General features: G+C 41.8%; 1 protein-coding gene across 1 annotated transcript in view; it reads left to right on the forward strand.

Moving 5' to 3' along the window:
- Positions 1-4,294: 4,294 nt before the first annotated feature.
- Positions 4,295-15,524, forward strand: part of LOC140200840 (glutamine--fructose-6-phosphate aminotransferase [isomerizing] 2-like) — a 46,869-nt gene continuing 35,639 nt past the window's right edge. The window contains exons 1-2 of the mRNA XM_072264471.1: positions 4,295-4,358; positions 14,731-14,838. Coding sequence (XP_072120572.1) covers positions 4,352-4,358; positions 14,731-14,838 — 115 coding nt within the window. The 5' untranslated portion in view covers positions 4,295-4,351. The remainder of the gene's footprint in view (positions 4,359-14,730; positions 14,839-15,524) is intronic.

Raw genomic sequence — 15,524 nt, forward strand, 5'->3', positions numbered from 1 at the left:
GTCTTTGGAGAAAGAAGAAGGGAATGGAACGATTAAGTCAAAAGGCCAAATGGCCTTCTGTACCATTATGATTTCCTTAATCCTAAAGACGATGTAAAATGGAGTTATTCCCTCTGGAACAGAGGAAGCTGGGTGGAGCCGTAGTTGAGGCTCATATGAAATTGTGACATGCTTGGAGATGGTGGACTTGTTTCACATAACAGATGGGAACCCCTGGTTCAAAGATTTAAGGTGATTTGTGGAGCTATTGAGGAGGATAAGAGGATCCTGGCAGAGATCAGGGGGTCACTGCTTGAGGTTTGGAGTGGAGTGGGGGGAGTGTTGGGTTACAGACCTTTATCACATTTGAAGCATGTTTGGATGTATACCTGAAGAGCTGTTTTCTAAAAGTCTACTGACTGAGGGTTGGATCTGGGATTAGGCTGGGTAGCTCTTTCAGAATCAGAACCAAGTTTATTATCTGTGGTGTGAAATGAGTTGTTTTGCTGCCTTGATAATCTCAGACACAATAAACTGAATGGACTGTGTGGTATGTGAAGTAATACAGCAGTAGATAAGGGGAGGAGGGGAGGAAAGGTGGAGGCAGAAGAGATCAAATGATATCAGGTTGCAATGGAACATATAAAAAAACAAAAATCTAGTCTGAAGGAAGTAAAACTAGGACTAGCAGAATGGTTTTCTGAAAGTTACAAATGAATACTGAATTTGAGAGGCCATGTTATATACTGATGAAATTCAAGATGTTTTCTTTAAGCGTACTGTACATTAAGCATCAGTGGAATTATTTAGGAGGCTGAGGGCCAAGATACCAGTAGGAATTGAGTGACAGGCAACTGAAAACACCAACCATTTCCAGCTTGCAATCTGCATAGAGGCTTACCAGGTAAAGTTCAAGGTAAATTTCCTGTCAAAGTATGTATACTGTATGTCACCATATACTACCCTGAGATTCATTTCCTTGCAGGCATTCACAGTAGATTGAAGAAATGCAATTGAATTAATGAAAAACTGTACACAGATACCGACAAACAGCCAATGTTCAAAAGAAGATAAATCGTGCAAATACATTATAAATAAATAAATAAATAAACAAACAAGCAAGCAAGCAAGCAAAGGAACTAACAAGTACATATTGAGAGCTTGAGTTGTAGTGCCCTTGAAGGTGAGTCCGTAGACTGTGGAATCATTTCAGAGTTGAGGTGAGAGTTCAGGATCCTGTTGGTTGAAGGGTAAAAACTGTTCCTGAACCTAGTTGTGTGGGACCGAAGACTCCTATATCTGTTTTCCAACAGCAAGAATAGGGCATGGACCGTCCTCCTGTCGTCAATAATAGCTCTTTGGATGATTGATGGTGAGCGAGAGGCTGTTGTTATGGCACCTTTCAACCAGATTTTCAACCTACCTTCAATATTCTGATCCATCACCACCTTTGAAGCAGTCACCTAATCTGCAGTTTGTCTGTTGAATTCAACATTTCACTTGGAAAGGACATTGGATGCTGAACGCTGAAGAGCAGTGCTACGTCACCTGCGTTGACACAGATCATATGAGAAGGTGATCAGTATGGAGGAGCGGGCAGGCAGATGTTGATCATGATTAACAGAACTAATAAAAATAATTTGAAACCAGGTTTGGCAAACTGTTCATTTAAGAATTTTACAGGTGGTGCACTCATGCCATTGAAATTTGCAAACTAATATTATTCAGAAATGTTTACCTACAGTTACTCTTTCTGGTAAATTCAGTACAATTCAAAATATGAAAAAAAGGCTAAAAATAAATGTGGTTTGCTTTTTCATTGTTTAATAATGATGCATACAGGGAAGGAATTTATTGACAAATTTCACAATAAATTACGAAGTAAGTTTAATGAAACATTTGAGTCTAATTCCCGAGTTGAAATGCTCCACCCTGTTGTGCTTGAGTTTCTATCGTCAATTTCTTGAATTGGAAATTTCGACTATATCTAGGGTTGTGGGTAGTGGGATGAAGATAAAAGTGCAAATATTGTGTCCTTTGTGCTTACAGTGGAAAGGGGATAGTGTGGGTAGACCACGTACAGTGGAGGTGCTGGGTGTTGGTGAGAACCACGGAAATATATTCCAGGAGAAAGAGAGAAGTGATATACGAATGAGCAGACACATGTAATGAAAGGTGATTACAAACAAGAGGCACATAAATGGGAGGTAGCACCATAAGACAGAGAGAAAAATTGTAGGCATATAGAGTAGAGTGAAAAGGCAGGTGCACAGATGCCATGGTAGCATAGTGGTTAGCGTGACACTATTCTAACCTAGGGTGTTGGAGTTTGGAGTTCAAATCCAGTGCCATTCTTTAAGAAAGTTGACATTCTCTCCGTGACCACGTTGGTATTGTCTGGGTGCTCCAGTTTCCTCCCACAGTCTGTAGGCATACCGGTTTGTAGGTTATTTCGTCCTTGTAAATTGTCCTGTGATTAGACTAATGTTAAATAGATGAGCTGCTTGGCAGTGCGGCTCACTGGGCCAGAAGGGCTGTACCACTCTATGTCTCTAAATAAATAACTAACTGACCAGAAAAAACAAACACACAAACAAACAAATACATAAATAAATACATGGATGGACAAAGAAAGAAAGAGGGAATTGCTGAGTTTACACTTTATATTCATTACTTGCGTTTTTCTGAGAAATGGGGATAGATAAATAGAAGGGGAGGAAAGAGTTGGAGATAGGCTAAAGGACAGTGAAGTAAGTAAATTATCTACAAAATTTTGCATTTCAATTCAAAACAAGGAAATAGCAGAGGTAAATATATCATTGCCCTAGGTAAAGGAGGGGATCTGAGTAAGAGCAGAGCAAAGAATGTTCAACCAGAAATAGCAAACTGGTGAATGATCTCAGGGATTGCCTTCAATAGAAGCCGCTGTCCAGCAAATTAGTTTCGCTCCTTGTGAAATCTAGAAATGGCTGAGGGCAATGACCATGAGATGAGCCAACACCCCAGTTACAGAGGGTGACTGCAGTGTGCAGGATTAACCAGATGCACTGCAGTTATTTACTCAGGCTCTTCTGACACTACCTCCCAAATCTACTACCACCAAGAAAGACCAGGACAGCCAGCACATAGGAACACTACCATCTGCGGGTTCCCCTACCTGTGATCTATAATACTGTACTTTGATTTGAAATATTTTGCTAGTTCTCCATCATCGCTGAGTCAAAATCTTGAATTCCAAATCCAATAGCAGCATGGAGGCCACCTTCACAAGGAGGACTGCAATATTTCAAGAGGGTACTGTAGCTCCACCATTTTCTCAAGGGGTGTCAGGATTGAACAATAAATATTGGCCTAACTGACAACATGCAGTTCCCAGAAAACTGAGTAACTTTAAAATATATTAATGCCACACAATTGAAGGATCCAAGCTAATTCCCATTAGAGGAAGTGAGTGTTGTCAAATGAAAAGTTGTTTGATTTAGGGACATGTTCAGTCAAGTGGACAGTGTGGTGGCATGGAGGAAAGGTCTGGTTTCTGCTGAGAAGCGAATTATTAAAATGGAGAAAGATATCAGAAGATCTGCAGACACAGGAGGGAAAGGACTGATAGAGGAGAAAGGATAGTCAAGCTGTGTTGCAATAATGTGACTGAAGAATGGGTTGGAATGATATATCTACCATGGTAATCTACCATGGACTTTGGAAGAAGGTAGAAGCATCCTGAACAGAGCTGAGAATTATGCAGTTAGAGACCAGGATGAAAAAATCTTTATTTAGTGATGTGGGAAAAAAAAACTCCCTGGGGACATCGGCAACCTCTTGTGCCACCAAAACTCTCCCGTCTCTTTTCCTCCAAAAAAATCCCAAGGGAATTTAATATTCCAGAAGTTTATATAGACATTCATCAGATAGAAATCTGAAACAGTTTGAAAACCTTTATATTAACTGTACATTTATAAGTTTTACCGGGAACACTCTGGTGTATTATTCCAAATAATTTATTTCCTTGCTTTGTAATCCAGTTGAACTATAATTCCGGATTTGAGTGTAAAATAATTAATGAAAGGCATCTTCATCAATCAGAACTGACGTATAGTTACAATATTAATTTGCGTAACTTCGCTCTTCAGTGTCCCGGATGACCAAGGCACCCCCAACCTGTCAAACTACCGCACCCAGTCCTGTGGTATTGCTCTTGTCAAAATCGTCAAGCATCGCGCGCCAATCGGAGACAAGGGCGTTGAAGTTTCGGGATGCGCGCTGTTTAAGTAGGACAGAGAGGAGGAGTAAGAATAGTTGAGCAGGCTGTCCTGGAGAAAGTCTCGTAGTCGCTGGGGAGAGTTTCTTTAGTCTTGGAGTTGTTTCTAGTACGATGTGTGGTAAGCAAGGCGGAAAGCCAGTTTTAAAATGCTGGGGATTTTTACAATGCATCGTGAACGGAGGTCTCTCACACTCTGCTCTACCTTCCTCACCAACTACCCTTCCCACCCAACCATCCCTTCTTCCCAACCACCACCACCACCACGAACCCAGAACTTGATTTCTTTCGTCATTGTTTACTTTTCCTTTCACATAATCTTGCGTTTTGGCTATGTAGTCCTATGGGTGCATTACTGCGTAGTTTCTCATAATGTATAAGTAATTTTATTCGCCGTATCGTGTATCGTGTATCGTGTTTTGGTGCGATAGCAGCAAGCAAATTTCCATTGGGTCTGATAATTCTGATCGGTTTAGTAAATTTACAGTATATTATCTTGGCTAATCTGTTGACACAGATGAGACAACCCAGAAAAGAACTTGTCAGCCAGAAAATAACTTTTTTTTGGAAGAAGTTTCATTAATTAACTATAAAATATTTCTAAACAATACAAAGGTATAACTGTTGTATCTTACGTAGTTATGGGGACAATTATGAACTTTTGAAATATGGAAATCTGTATTTAATGTTACTGTAGTTTAAAGTCCTATTTGCTTGCGTACAGAAAGATTTTGGTGAAAGCGACGCAGAAAACTACAAGTAATCTGTTTTGTTGATATTTGTTGAAAAATAAATGTTGATCAAAATGATAAGAAAATCACTTGTGTAAACTAAACATTTAGATCTTGCGCAGGATTAATGGACCACCTCTGCTGAAGCCAGGCTCCTAATAAACGTTGCTCTTCTACAAAGCCTTCAATTTCGGAGATGTTTAGTAAAATATTTTGTATAATGTATTCTCCTTAATTGAAAACCTGACTTCAAATTGTCATAACCGTCGGCCATCCTCGTGTCTATCGTTATTATTTTCTGTATATTTCAGAGAGCATCAGAATTCAGTTTTTATATATTAATAAAGTAATGGAATTGCGGGGTCTGGTTACTGCGCTGGAGTTGGCTATCCTGCTCCTCATGTTTGATGAATCGTTCAGTTAAGACGCGATTCAACAGCATATTAAGTATGCCTTACCAAATTTGAATTTATATTCCTTTCTTACACTTATAAATCTTAATATTAGAAATTTGAAATTCTCACAATCATTTGGAGATCCACTAGATTTGTGTTAAGTACAGTTTCCTATTAAAGCCCTTAATTAGTCTTGCACGGTTCTGACTATTCTTTATCTAGATTCCAGTATAAACACTATTGTCAGTCTCAGTCCCAGACTTCTAACTGTTGGAGAAAGTCTCTTGTCCATGGTTTCGTTTCCTCTAAATTGACTTCATTCTTAATCCGGAGAGGCAACAGTGCAACACTTTCCATAACCTGACCTCATCCAAAAAAAACTGTCAATTCTTTAAGTTCAACCTACTCCTTAATGACATCATGCTTGTTTTCACAGATGTGCATTCCAGCAAATGCAAAATTTTAAAGTTCTAATTTTTGATTTCAAACACTTTCATCACATTTTACCATTAGTATTTCCAATTTCCACTTCCAGACCCTCATCGCTCTGAATCCAATTCCCACCCGCAGTCCCTCACTTTACTGATTCCAGTTCCCACCTACAGTCCCTCACCTCTGTTTCCAATTCCCACCTGCAGTCCCTCACCTCTCTGTTTCCAATTCCCACCTGCAGTCCCTCACCTCTCTGTTTCCAATTCCCACCTGCAGTCCCTCACCTCTCTGTTTCCAATTCCTACCTGCAGTCTCTCACCTCTCCATTTCCAATTCCCACCTGCAGTCTCTCACCTCTCTGTTTCCAATTCCCACCTGCAGTCCCTCACCTCTCCATTTCCAATTCCCACATGCAGTCCCTCACCTCGCTGTTTCCAATTCCCACCTGCAGTCCCTCACCTCTCTGTTTCCAATTCCCACCTACAGTCCCTCACCTCTCTGATTAGAATTCCACCTGAAGTCCCTCACCTCTCTGTTTCCAATTCTCAACTGTAGTCTCTCACCTCTCTGTTTCCAATTCCCATCTTCAGTCCCAAACCCTCCTGCTTTCAATTCCCACCTGCAGTCCCTCACCTAACTGATTCCAGTACCCACCTGCCATTCCTCATCTCTCGGTTTCCAATTCCCACATACCTGTCCCTCCCATATCTGTTTCCAATTCCCACCTGCGGCCCCTTACCTCTCTATTTCCAATTACTCCCTGCAGTCCCTCACCTTGTCCTTTCCAATTCCCACTTGCATTCCCTCACCTCACTGATTCCAGTTCCCACCAGCAGTCCCTCTCTTCTTTCTTTCCAGTTCACACCTGCACTCACTCAACTTTCTGTTTACAATTCCCCAACTTTAGTTCCTCACCTCTCCATTTCCAATCCTCACCTGCAGTCTCTCACCTCTCCATTTCCAATCTGCACCTGCAGTCCCTCACCTCTCTGTTTCCAATTCCCACCTGCTGTCCCTCACCTCTCTGTTTCCAATCCCCACCAGCAGTCCCTCACCTCTCCATTTCCAATTCATACCTGTAGTCCCTCACCTCTCCATTTCCAATCCGCATCTGCAGTCCCTCACCTCTCCATTTCCAATTCATACCTGCTGTCCCTCACCTCTCCATTTCCAATCCCACCTGCAGTCCCTCACTTCTCCATTTCCAATTCATACCTGCAGTCCCTCACCTCTCCATTTCCAATCCGTACCTGCAGTCCCTCACCTCTCCATTTCCAATTTATACCTGCAGTCCCTCACCTCTCCATTTCCAATCCCCACCTGCAGTCCCTCACCTCTCCATTTCCAATCCCCACCTGCAGTCCCTCACCTCTCTGTTTCCAATTCCCACATGCAGTCCCTCACCTCGCTGTTTCCAATTCCCACCTGCAGTCCCTCACCTCTCTGTTTCCAATTCCCACCTACAGTCCCTCACCTCTCTGATTAGAATTCCACCTGAAGTCCCTCACCTCTCTGTTTCCAATTCTCAACTGTAGTCTCTCACCTCTCTGTTTCCAATTCCCATCTTCAGTCCCAAACCCTCCTGCTTTCAATTCCCACCTGCAGTCCCTCACCTAACTGATTCCAGTACCCACCTGCCATTCCTCATCTCTCGGTTTCCAATTCCCACATACCTGTCCCTCCCATATCTGTTTCCAATTCCCACCTGCGGCCCCTTACCTCTCTATTTCCAATTACTCCCTGCAGTCCCTCACCTTGTCCTTTCCAATTCCCACTTGCATTCCCTCACCTCACTGATTCCAGTTCCCACCAGCAGTCCCTCTCTTCTTTCTTTCCAGTTCACACTTGCACTCACTCAACTTTCTGTTTACAATTCCCCAACTTTAGTTCCTCACCTCTCCATTTCCAATCCCCACCTGCAGTCTCTCACCTCTCTGTTTCCAATCCCCACCTGCAGTCCCTCACCTCTCCATTTCCAATCCCCACCTGCAGTCCCTCACCTCTCCATTTCCAATCCCCACCTGCAGTCCCTCACCTCTCCATTTCCAATTTATACCTGCTGTCCCTCACCTCTCCATTTCCAATTCATACCTGCAGTCCCTCACTTCTCCATTTCCAATTCATACCTGCAGTCCCTCACCTCTCCATTTCCAATTTATACCTGCAGTCCCTCACCTCTCCATTTCCAATCCCACCTGCAGTCCCTCACTTCTCCATTTCCAATTCATACCTGCAGTCCCTCACCTCTCCATTTCCAATTTATACCTGCAGTCCCTCACCTCTCCATTTCCAATTCATACCTGTTGTCCCTCACCTCTCCATTTCCAATCCCCACCTGCAGTCCCTCACCTCTCCATTTCCAATCCCCACTTGCAGTCCCTCACCTCTCCATTTCCAATCCCCACCTGCAGTCCCTCACCTCTCCATTTCCAATCCCCACCTGCAGTCCCTCACCTCTCCATTTCCAATTCATACCTGCTGTCCCTCACCTCTCCATTTCCAATCCCCACCTGCAGTCCCTCACCTCTCCATTTCCAATCCCCACTTGCAGTCCCTCACCTCTCCATTTCCAATCCCACCTGCAGTCCCTCACTTCTCCATTTCCAATTCATACCTGCAGTCCCGCACCTCTCCATTTCCAATTTATACCTGCTGTCCCTCACCTCTCCATTTCCAATCCCCACCTGCAGTCCCTCACCTCTCCATTTCCAATCCCCACCTGCAGTCCCTCACCTCTCCATTTCCAATTCATACCTGTTGTCCCTCACCTCTCCATTTCCAATCCCCACCTGCAGTCCCTCACCTCTCCATTTCCAATCCCCACTTGCAGTCCCTCACCTCTCCATTTCCAATCCCACCTGCAGTCCCTCACTTCTCCATTTCCAATTCATACCTGCAGTCCCTCACCTCTCCATTTCCAATTTATACCTGCTGTCCCTCACCTCTCCATTTCCAATCCCCACCTGCAGTCCCTCACCTCTCCATTTCCAATCCCCACCTGCAGTCCCTCACCTCTCCATTTCCAATTCATACCTGTTGTCCCTCACCTCTCCATTTCCAATCCCCACCTGCAGTCCCTCACCTCTCCATTTCCAATCCCCACTTGCAGTCCCTCACCTCTCCATTTCCAATCCCCACTTGCAGTCCCTCACCTCTCCATTTCCAATCCCCACCTGCAGTCCCTCACCTCTCCATTTCCAATCCCCACCTGCAGTCCCTCACCTCTCCATTTCCAATTCATACCTGCTGTCCCTCACCTCTCCATTTCCAATCCCCACCTGCAGTCCCTCACCTCTCTGTTTCCAATTCCCACATGCAGTCCCTCAGCTCTGTTTCCAATTCATACCTGCAATCCCTCACCTCTCTGTTTCCAATTCCCACCTGCAGTCCCTCACCTCTCTGTTTCCAATCCCCACCTGCAGTCCCTCACCTCTCCATTTCCAATTCATACCTGTTGTCCCTCACCTCTCCATTTCCAATCCCCACCTGCAGTCCCTCACCTCTCCATTTCCAATCCCCACTTGCAGTCCCTCACCTCTCCATTTCCAATCCCACCTGCAGTCCCTCACTTCTCCATTTCCAATTCATACCTGCTGTCCCTCACCTCTCCATTTCCAATCCCCACCTGCAGTCCCTCACCTCTCCATTTCCAATTCATACCTGTTGTCCCTCACCTCTCCATTTCCAATCCCCACCTGCAGTCCCTCACCTCTCCATTTCCAATCCCCACTTGCAGTCCCTCACCTCTCCATTTCCAATCCCCACCTGCAGTCCCTCACCTCTCCATTTCCAATCCCCACCTGCAGTCCCTCACCTCTCCATTTCCAATTCATACCTGCTGTCCCTCACCTCTCCATTTCCAATCCCCACCTGCAGTCCCTCACCTCTCTGTTTCCAATTCCCACATGCAGTCCCTCAGCTCTGTTTCCAATTCATACCTGCAATCCCTCACCTCTCTGTTTCCAATTCCCACCTGCAGTCCCTCACCTCTGTTTCCAATTCCCACCTGCAGTCCCTCACCTCTCTGTTTCCAATTCCCACCTGTAGTCCCTCACCTCGTCCTTTCCAATTCCCACCTGCAGTCCCTGATCTCTCTCTTTTCATTTTCTCATGTGCAATATTAAATTTTGTCAGCAATCACCCTGTAAAGTACTGTGGCGTGGTTTACTTTATTATAGACAGAAAGGTGTTATTAGGTGGAAAGTAGTTAATTTTAATATCTATCAGCTGCAATTTCACCTATTCATCTATGTTTCCCTTTCATTTGTCTTAATTGTCATTGATAAATTTGGATATATAACTCTATGTTTTTCATTTGACTTAAGTTGTTGAAGTTAACCAAATAAATAATATGTTGATTTAGCATGCTTTTATATCGTTTCCGATTTCTCTCTCTTTCTCTCTCTTACGCATTTAATTTAACTTATTCATTAGAATTAAAGATTACTTCAACTTTACTTATCTGAGTTAACCAAATGTTTTTGAACAGATTAAAATTTTCAAGGTTCTCTGCCAAAAGTTTTGGCAATCATATGTCCATTAAATAAAATCCTAGTGAAATAGAATGATTCAGATCTAAAATCTCTATTGTTACTAATTGAGGAAAATATAAGCCTCTTTTTACGAACAAGATTTTAAAATACCTTTCTTCCATAAACTGTAACCTTGCAGAATAGTTTGAGCAGTTTTTGATTATATTTTAACTATATTTTATGTAACACTGATGAACTTAATTAGAATAAATCCTTTTTTGTCGTTACTTCCTATCAATATTACAGATCGCTTCTTAACTGAGAGGCAAACACCTAGAGACAGTTGCCATTGTTGCTGTGCTGTGGGATATAATCAGAGTTGTGGGGACAATGTGATGGAACAGATATGGCTCGCAATTCCTATGGATTCTCATTTGCTTTTGAAATTCTGCTCCACTGACTGTTGGAAGTGGAAGTAGAATGTGACGCCACTACTATATAGTGCTGTAATGACCAAGGATGAACTTCTTTGCATGTTTCGGTTGACTCATAACTCATTTTTCCAAAGGCCATTTTGTTCCTAATCTGTGTACTGGTATGCTGCCAGTAAGCTTCGACAGTTTTGTATATAAGGGGGTTGTTGTCTGAATTTAAAAATTATTTTGGAGAACAGTATTCTATTTGGAAGACAACAATACCACTACTAGAACTGAGCATCTGCTGCATGGGAAACGTTCAATATAGTGGAAGCACAATTTGTTTGACTTTAGTCCAGGAAATGTTAGTTTCGACTTTGGCAGCTAATTTTGAGACATTCTGTTTCAGAGAAATGTTCTCTAGTGACTGGTGAGCATGCATGTGCAGGAGCAAATGAGAATGCACTTGAAAATGAAATTTAAACCAGCCAAAGAATAAAGGGAACATTATGAGAGGAATAGGAATAGGAATAATTTCTCCAAATACTAAAAGAAGTATTTGATCACAAATACGAAAATAACTTCAGAATGCTGCTTTTTTTGTGGTGATTTTATGTAAAAAGTTAATACTGACCATTTGCTATTTTACTTAATTTGATCATTGCAAGCTCTCAAACTAAGTTCTACCTGGAAAAAATGTATCACCAGTTATTAATCAGATAGAGCTGAAATATGTTATTGCTGTCAAGTGATTAATAATGACTTTATGTTTTATAGCTTAATAAGTTCTTTGGGAGTTTATCATTTAATTGAAGAATGAGGATGGTTTGGCTATCTTCCTCAATCAAAAAAATGTTCTAGTTCAGAATTTCTTCAATAGAGTCTCAGCCAGTATTTTTACGTTTACATTCATTAATCCTGATATATATTCTCTCAGATGTAATGCATTTTCTGGGTGTGTTTATATCTTAGTCTTGGCTCTGTAATGGGAGTATATTGAAACAAACTGATTTAATTATCATAGTATCCATGAGTCAGCAGAATTAATAATGTATTTACTAATCCAGCTGTAGAATAACTGAAGCAAAAACAAATTCTGGAGGAATTTGGCCAATCAAGCTGCACCTGGGGAAAGAGAAACCAGTCAACATTTCTAATCAGCGAGTAGAAGGCATCACTGGCTGAATTCTTCCAGCATTTCTGTTTTTGGTTCAAATTCCACACCCATAGTTCTGTTTATCTCTGAGGTTTCAATGGTGCAATTTTAAAGAGATGTACTAGATATTCTATTCAGCAGTGCAATATTTTACATGAAGAAAAAGCTAATTAGGCTCTTTTGCACACTGCTGCAATTTTTTGGGATTCTTCGTGTGTTTGACATTCAGCTGCATGAATGCACTCAAACATATGAAATAGTATTCAGCAGCATACAGTGCTAATTTCATTTGTGCCAGCAAGGCCAGTGGACAGATTACTGCAATAAAACAAGCCCTTGTAGCACTGGAAGGCAGCTTTGGTCTTGCTTTGGATGGACCTAGATCAGGGGTTCCCAACATGGGGTCTACAGACCCCTCAGTTAATGGTAAGGCTCCAGACCTAGATGAACAAATCACAGACCATGAAATTCATTTTATGGTATCAACTTTGGGTAGACCTTCTTATAGTTAAATCTTTGTGCTTGCTCTCCTATTCTGTTACTTTTTCCTCATACAAATAGTCCCAATTTACTTTTACCACTTTGTTTTGTTATTTTCTCATTAGTTTTAGCTTAACATCTAGTCATCTGACTCTTTTTATTATGGATTGTTTACACAGATTTATACGTCCACAACAATTATAAGTTCTATGGTTTAAAAAACTTAAGTGTAGCGGTATATTGAACACTATTCTACCAAAGTGTAGTTCAAAACAGTGATGGGAAAGTATGCTTATCCCATATTTTGTATTCCATGTAAAATCTCTGCTAGGAATGGCCTGGAAGAATGGAGGATCAACTTTGATTTCTATGAGTATTCAACAAGAACAAAAAGACTAACCACTTTCTGTTCTTTAAAATGGTATGATTCTTCTTGAAGTTTGATTTACTTCAAAAGTTGGAAATCAAAACTATCTTTCAAAACTTGATCTTATTTGTTTCTTGATATCACATTTCATGTGCAAAGTGGCAATTCTGGACCAAACTTGAGTCACTGGGGGATGCTCAACAGCTGTGGCAGGTTAGCTCTTACAAAGTAAAACCAAATGACATAGGTGACAGCAAGGCTTCGCTCCCAGATGAGCTCAATGCCTTCTATGCTGACTTTGACCATTAAAACGTGGAAGAACATTTACGAACTTCCACAGCTCCCAATGACCCTGGGATTTCAGTCTCTGAGGCCAACATGAGAGCCTACTTCAGCAGGGTGAACTCACAGAAAGCACCTGTACCAGGTGAGGTACCTGGCCAAGTACTGAAGACCTGTATAAATCAACTGCCTGGAGTGTTCACCAATATCTTTAACCTCTTGCTTTGGCAGTATGAAATACCTAATGCTTCAAGCAAGCTTCAAATGCACTGATGCCTAAGAAGGATGTGGTAATCTGCCTCAATGACTATTGGCCCTTACATCCACTGTGATGAAATACTTTGAGAGGTTGGTGATGAAACATACCAACTCCTTTCTGAGAAGTGACTTGGATCCACTCCAATTCGCTGACCGACACAACAGGTTCACAGCAGATGCTATTTCTTCAGCTCTTCACTCAACCTGGGAACATCTGGAAAATAAAGGTGCTTAAATCAGGATGTTCTACATCAACTGCAGCTCAGCATTCAACACTATCATCCTCTCAAAACTAATCAATAAGCTTCAAGGCCTTGACCTCAATACCTCCTTGAGCATCCTCAATTTCCTCATTTGTGGACCCCAGTCAGTTCAGATTGGCAACGACATCTCTTCTACCATCTCCATCAGCACAGGTGCACCACAAGGCTGTGTGCTTTGCCCCTTGCTCTACTCACTTTACAGTTATGACTGCGAGGCTAAGCACAGCGACAATGCCATATCCAAGTTTGCTGACGACACCACTGCAACAGGCCAATCAAAAGGTGGTGATAAATCAGCAAAAGGAGGGAGATTGACAATCTGGCTGAGCGGTGCCACAACAACAGCCTCTTGCTAAATGTCAGCAAGATCAAAAAACTGATTATTGACTTCAGGAGGAGGAAATGAGAACCATGAGCCAGTCCTCGTCGGGGAAATCAGAGTGAAGAGGCTCAGCAACTTTAAATTCTTTAGTGTTATCATTTCAGAGGATCTGTCCTGGGCCCAGCATAAAGTTTGTGAGGATTCAGCATGACATCTAAAACTTTGACAAACTTCTAGAGATGTGCAGTGGAGAGTATATTGACTGATTGCAATATGGCCTAGTATGGAAACACCAATGCCCTTGAATGGAAAAGTATACAAAAAGTAACGGATGTGACCCACGGGTAAACCCTCCCCACCACTGAGCACATCTACATGAAACATTGTTGCAGGAAAACAGCATCCATCATCAAGGACCCCGACCGCCCAGGCCATAATCACTTTTCACTGCTGCCAACAGGAAGAGGGTACAGGAACCTCAGGACCCACACCACCAGGTTTAGGAACAATTATTACCCTTCAGCCTCCAGTCTCCTGAACCAAAGGGGATAACTTCACCCAACTTCACTCGGCCTATCACTGAACTATTCCCACAACCTGTGGACTCAATTTCAAGGACTCTTAATCTCATGTTCTTGATATTTATTGCTTATTTATTTATTTATTTCATATTTACACAGTTTCTTGTCCTTTGCATATTGGTTGTTTGACCACCCCGTTGGGTGTGGTCTTTCACTGAATCTTTTGTGTTTCTTGGATCTATTGTGCATGCCCGCAAGGAAATTAATCTCAGGGTTCTACGTTAATGGTGACATATATGTACTTCGATATTTTTTACTTGGTGAACTGTGGTTTAACTGAATATTGTTTGTGTGTTCAATGAAATCTTCAGTTTATTTATCAAAATTTAATTTTCCAGGAATCTTTGCATATTTGAACTACCGGGTCCCTCAAACACAGAAGACGATCTTGGAGATCTTGATCAAAGGTTTGCAGAGACTTGAATACAGAGGCTATGATTCAGCAGGTAAATTTATAAAATGTACTTAAAATTTTGTGTCTATTCTATTTTATCGAGATACTTAGCAGAGCACAAGTTTCCAAAGGTTGTATGTTTGTCTGAGTAATATGCGACATTGTTAATTACACGACTGACATTGATGAAAACCCCAGCAGTGAACAGCACACTGAAACGCCCAGACCAACTTCCCTATGGTTGCTCATCAAACTGAAAGTGATTGTTATTTTCAAAAACAAAAACAAAAGGACACAAATGGATCCTGTTTTGTGTCAAGGTCCCCCTTTTCATTAAAAATCTGAATGAATGGAGAGAGGGACTGCTGTACTTGCTGCAGATCCAGTGTCAGAACTTAGAGTTACTGTATCTACAAAGTGCAGCAGGAAACTTTGGGACTTCCCCATTCAATGTTGCAATCTCATGAAGGTAAGATAAAAATTGCTACTATTCAACCCAATGAGAAATAAAATAATTAGACATTCAAGACATCAAGGGAATTTGAATACTCTGAAATGAGGCATTAGAAATAAGAGTACATAAAATTGGACCCTAATCATAACATTGGAGCCATGGAACGCTTACTGAATGCAGGCCTATCTTCCAATGCCACTTCCTTTTCACTTACTTCCAACCCTATCACTTTGTTTCTTCACATAGCATTTTTCCCAACGTACCCACAGCTTTCTCTCTAAAAC

The sequence above is a fragment of the Mobula birostris genome, chromosome 7 (assembly GCF_030028105.1).
Source record: "Mobula birostris isolate sMobBir1 chromosome 7, sMobBir1.hap1, whole genome shotgun sequence".
Lineage (NCBI taxonomy): Eukaryota > Metazoa > Chordata > Chondrichthyes > Myliobatiformes > Myliobatidae > Mobula > Mobula birostris.